General features: G+C 62.5%; 1 protein-coding gene and 1 long non-coding RNA gene across 2 annotated transcripts in view; one reads left to right on the top strand and one right to left on the bottom strand.

The window, feature by feature from the left end:
* Positions 1 to 659: 659 nt before the first annotated feature.
* On the top strand, positions 660 to 2,177 carry LOC102425511. Its single transcript, XR_001345739.2, has 2 exons — positions 660 to 864; positions 1,593 to 2,177. It is a non-coding gene; the product is annotated as an uncharacterized LOC102425511 (long non-coding RNA).
* Positions 2,178 to 3,241: 1,064 nt separating this feature from the next.
* Positions 3,242 to 5,283, bottom strand: part of PCNX2 (pecanex homolog 2) — a 55,229-nt gene continuing 53,187 nt past the window's right edge. Inside the window, exons 26-27 of the mRNA XM_023745755.1 lie at positions 4,548 to 4,993; positions 3,242 to 3,798 (exon numbers count right to left, since the gene is read on the bottom strand). Coding sequence (XP_023601523.1) covers positions 3,640 to 3,798; positions 4,548 to 4,993 — 605 coding nt within the window. The 3' untranslated portion in view covers positions 3,242 to 3,639. The remainder of the gene's footprint in view (positions 3,799 to 4,547; positions 4,994 to 5,283) is intronic.

Here is a 5,283-nt window from a genome sequence, read left to right as displayed (position 1 = left end):
CGCAACCCGGGCATGTGCCCTGACCGGGCATCGAACCGTTCATAGGTCGATGCTCAACCACGGAGCCACGCCGGCCGGGCCCTAGGGGGATTTTCAAGGACATAGAATAAAGTCATCGGAAAGGGATCCAGGATTTAAACGACACAACCCCGCTCACTTCTTTCTTTTAACCAAGACATCTTTTCTTTTAATTTTTCCTTCTTTCCACTGACCCTCATGTTGCAGATTATGAGACGCACAGGCCTCTGCCTGCAGCACCTGCCTCACCCGCAGACAGGGAGTCTCGTGCCACTCAAAATCGCAAAAGAGGAGGCAGGATTATTAAGAAGGGCTGAGGCCTGTCTCATGGCTCTAAGCCTCAGACACTGGGCCCTGCCTGCTTCCTGGGTGTTTATAAACACACAGTGTGGCTCCTCCTGAACTGTCCTGGGGGAGGACCAATTGCCCGGAGAACCAGGAGGGTCAGGAGTGGGGTTTTCTGGGCGGGACAGTCTCCAGGACAGAGGAATTTGCAGCGACCTGTCTCGCGTGGACTGTGAGGTGCTCTGTCTTCCTGGCATAGCTCACTCCCTGGTGTGACGTTGCTGCGTGATGGGGAGCGGGGAGCCCCCTGCCTAATGGGCCTTGGGTCCCAGCGACCGTCTGTCCTCCCAGGCAGGTGTCCGCAGCAGCCCGGGGCCAAGAGTGTGCGTCATCGACGAGGTGGGGAAGATGGAGCTCTTCAGCCAGCCCTTCGTGCAGGCTGTTCGGCAGACCCTGGCCGCCCCGGGGACCGTGGTCCTGGGCACCATCCCGGTCCCCAAAGGGAAACCGCTGGCCTTCGTGGAGGAAATCCGGAGCCGGGCGGACGTGCAGGTGTTCAGTGTGAGTACCGCTGCCGCCGTGGCTGCGGGCGGAGTGAGTGGGTGACCTGAAACCACAGTGGCTCTCAGTAGACCGTGGCTTTGAACGGCCCCCCTTTTAGCTCTAGGACGGAGTGTGGGTGAGTCTCCCTTTCGAGGAATTGACCTCCACTCCCTGTGCAGACAGACCTCAGGGAGGCCTCGGGCCCAGCTGGCTCTCCCGACTGAGGCTGGTTCTCAGACGGAGCAACCTGGATGCTGAGGAGCCTGTACCTCACCCCTGGCTCACACCTGGGACCTGGCTCATCCTTGGTCCCTGGGTCCTACTTCATAGCAGACCTCACCCCTCCTGGCCTTGCGGGCTCTTGTTCTAGAACAAGCATGTCAAACTCAAAGGCTAACACAGGCCAAACAAACAAGGCAGGCGGCCCGTGGGCTGCGAGTTTGACATGCTCATTCTAGGCCAGTGGTCGGCAAACTCATTAGTCAACAGAGCCAAACACCAACAGTACTTCTTCAAAATAGACTCGCCCAGGCCGGAAACCGACTTCTGCGCATGGGCCACGAAGTTTCAATCCCACTGTACGTGCGCCCGCACGTGGTATTTTGTGCAAGAGCCACACTCAAGGGGCCGAAGAACCGCATGTGGCTCGCGAGCCGCAGTTTGCCGACCACAGTTCTAGATCATTGACTGCGGGGGGCAGGAAGGGAGGAAAGGGGCTCTGAGGCCTCCTGCTTCCCCCCCCGCAGGTCACCAAGGAGAACAGGAACCACCTCTTGCCGGATATTGTGAGGTGCGTGCAGAGCGGCGGGAAGTGAGTGATGGGCTCGCCCGCCCGTCCAGCAGCCCGGCCCGAGGGCGCCGGGCCCCCCGGCTCTGAACCGTGTGGGTTTCCGCAGGGAAAGCCTGCAGCTGTTTCCCATAAAGGGTTCAGAGGGCGAGTCGGCCTGCACGCTGGCCCGCCACAGGACTGGTCATGGCCGTGCGTATCCGCGGCTGTTTATTTCCTCTGCGGTTGTGCGTCTGATTGGGGTAAATTCTGAGATGAGGAAGGTTCCGGGAACCAGATGGGATCCGCCCCAGTGAAGCTGATGAATGTGTGTGGGGGAAGGGGGGCTACTGCCTCATCTGTTCTGCACTTCGCGGACGTGAAGCCCTCCCAGGTGCAGCCTCCCAGTGCGTCCGCATCTCGTGCAGCCTGAAGCGTGAAGTTACTTGATCTTTAAAAGGATTATTTTGAAAGAAGAGCCCTTCGGGCCCTCCCCCCACCATCTTTTACTGTTTCCTTGTTTGCTTATTACTTTATAAAATAAAAGGAGCGTGATGGTTGCAGACACGTGGGTGCTCGTGTGGAGGGATGCAGCGTGGAGCCGGCCCCTTGGCGCTCGGCAGGTGTGGGCGGGGTCAGGGGTCAGACCAGGGCTCCACCTTGGCCAGGTCCTTAAACCTTTCTGTGCTTCGTTTCCCGCCCCAAAAACGGGAAATGTGTCGTCACAGGGCGGCTGTGGCCACCGTGGGAGGGACCCCCATTACCCCCGCTTGCTCCCCGGGGAGCCCAGGCCAGGCTGTCAGATGGCGGTGGAGAGAGGGAAAGCCCGCAGCCGGCCTGGAGGAGCCACTGGTCCCCGGAATCGGAGGGTGACACCGCCCTGGAGTGGTCGGTGCACTGGTGTGATTCAGTTTCGTGTGTTTTGGTGATTTCTGGTGAAGATCTAGGACTTTCTGGGACTTTCTTAGCAATTAGCATTAGCTACGAACTTGGCCGGCGTCAGTGCCGGGTGTGCAGTGAGGAACTGTGTACGACTGTTTCCAACTTCAGTGTTTCTAAGTACTGCTTTTCTGAAGGGAGGTTCCTGGGGAGTGATGGGTCCCTCAGGGTGGAGGCCAGCCTGCAGCTCAGCCCTGGGACACAGGGTGGGAAAAGTCCCAGGATCGGCCCAAATGCTCCTCCCAGGAAAGGACTCATTTTAAGAAATGACAAGTTTCGGCAGAACGAAAAGAACTGGAAACAGCAGTAACTACAAACCCTTTAATTCCAAAAAAACAGGAGTGTGCAGGTGGCCCGGGACCCGGTGGGGACCCCTTGGCCTGGGGAGCAAGCGTGTGTCCCGCGAGGACCCGGCCTGGTGGCCTTTGGGACGCCGCTCTGGCGTGTGGGGCACTGCGTCCCTCCCCGACGGTGTCCTTCGGCCTGGGCTGCACGTCCAGCTCTCAGCGGGGATGTGGGCTGTCACACGGGGCCGTGGACATGGCTGCATGCACGTCACCATTCACACGCACCTAACATCAGCGTGTACGCTACAGAGCAGTGAGTGTCTATGCGTGGACGTGTCCTCAGTGCCTGACCCGTGGCTGGTGGTCTGTGTGGACGTGACCTCAGCGCCTGGGCCCATGGCTGGTGAGGTGGGGTGGCCACTACTGCTCTTTCTTGGTGACGGGAGTGTGCAGAGGTCAGCTGGTCAGCATGCGGGTGTTGGATTTCCGTCGGGCTGGGAGTCGCAGATGGGCTCTTGGCTTTTGTTTGAATCCAAATTCTGGAGAGTTTTGTGCCTCATTCCGCTGTGGGGCAGTGGGCAGGAGGCCCGGTCCACTGGTTTTGTCCATCATGTGAGATAATGTTCAAGAACCTGAGATACAGTCAGTCAGTTTCCACACCAGCTGTCACTCGTCCACGGGGAGGGCCCACGTGGATGACAGTGTTGGCTGCTTTTGGTTTTGGGGGGAGCAGAAGGGAGAGGAAGGCAGGCGGAGCCGTGGGGGACTCGGTCTCTCCCAGTGTGGGGGCCCCTCCTGGCCCTACTGCTCGTCCGAGGCGCTGTGCTGGGAGGCCGTGTCGTCCAGGCCCATGTCCTCCTGGCTGGCCCTCCTGCAGACCACGCCGAGGCCCGCGGCCAGGCGCCCGCCACGCTGCCCCTGCTCAGCGGCCTCCGTGGGGTCGCACGGCTCGGAGAAGTGCTTCCGGAGAGAAAAGAGAAGCAGACGGCTCAGCAGACAGGTACGGCCACTTCCCACTCGTGCGAGATGCTGCCAGCCCAACCTGCTGACCGCCAGCGGCAGGGGGTGAGCACAGGGGGACCCCAAGGGGATGAAGGGGGGGCCTCATCCACCTCCAGTAACTGCCCCGGGGCCGTGACGGAGCCTGGGAGCCTAGTCTGACATGGATGTGCGTACCCCCATGTCTCCCATGTGCCCTGACGCCTCCCGTGTGCCCTCCCTGCCCCGGGACAGGAGAGGGCGGCCGGGTGCCGGGCATGCGTCGCTGTAGCTGGCTGGAACCCTGGCTGATGACAGTCCCTTGGGGGTGTCCTCGGAGCTCTCTCTAAAGTGTAAGCAGACAAGTAGGCGGCCTCGGCACTGAGCTGACCTCGCATGGGAATCGGTGGCGATGGAACCCAGTGCTGACGTGCGCCGTGCCCTGTGCCTGACCTGTCCCTCGGGCAGGGCGTGGTTTGAAGAGAACGAGGTGGCCCCTGCTCCCGCTGATGAGGGGGGACACCCCCAGGTGGGCACAGGCTCGGGGACTGAGCTGTGATACCCGCCTGCCTAGCGTTACCCAGGGCGTGACTAACGTTTGTCGGCCTCCGTGCGGCAGACGCCTCCTGGCTGACCTGTCATCTGTCACTATTGGGGGAGAAGGGGTCTGGGGCAGCTGGACGGGCCACCAGCCAGGATCCCGCCCACCCGGCCCCCTGGGCGCCCCTTACCCTGGTGGCCTGGCCGGTGGCCCGGGCCGAGGGGCCGAGCGCCAGGTTGACGCTGCTGGAGGACTGCGTGTCGCTGGTGGTGCCCCCCTCGGCAGCTGAGAGCCCCGAGATGACGAGGGCGCTGGAGAAGCTCCTCTTGCCGAAGAGGAAGCTGAGGGTGGAGCTGCTGGAGGAGCCCAGGCTGGACCGGACCAGGGCCTCGGCCCGCTCGCGGACGCCCAGGTGGCCGGTGGTGGCGGGCGGCGGCTGCGAGTGCAGGGACGCGGCCGAGGAGCGCAGGGAGAGCCGGCTGCCCTCCAGCCGGGGGGCCAGGCCGTGGGCCGACGAGGACGTGGGGAGGAAGGCCTGGCGGCTCTCCAGGATTGGGCCCGACGAGCTCAGGAAGGGCGGCCTTGGGCTCAGGGCCCCGTGGGCCTGGACAGACTGGCTCCTGCCCTTCCTCCGGCCTTTAAAGGAAAGCAGTGCAGGTTGGCATGCGGGTGGGCACCCATGTCAGCGCCAGCGCAGGGAGGTGGGCCCCCTGAGAGCCGCACACTGACCCAGGACGCCTGCAGCCCCAACGCTGGCAGGAGGCATGGGTGGGGGCAGCAGCCAGGGTGAGGGACCCACCCCGTTTGCCAGGACTTCACTGGTTTTGACACTAAAGTCGCCCGTTCCTGGGAGTCCTGGTCCGACACGCCAGCGGCGTCACTCACCCTCGGTCACTAACCCCTGTGCCCGGGCCTGGGCGCCTGTG

The sequence above is a fragment of the Myotis lucifugus genome, unplaced genomic scaffold, assembly GCF_000147115.1.
Source record: "Myotis lucifugus unplaced genomic scaffold, Myoluc2.0 scaffold_578, whole genome shotgun sequence".
Taxonomy (NCBI): Eukaryota; Metazoa; Chordata; class Mammalia; order Chiroptera; family Vespertilionidae; genus Myotis; species Myotis lucifugus.
Note: the sequence above shows the minus strand (reverse complement) of the source record. Positions and strands in the feature narration are given on the sequence as shown.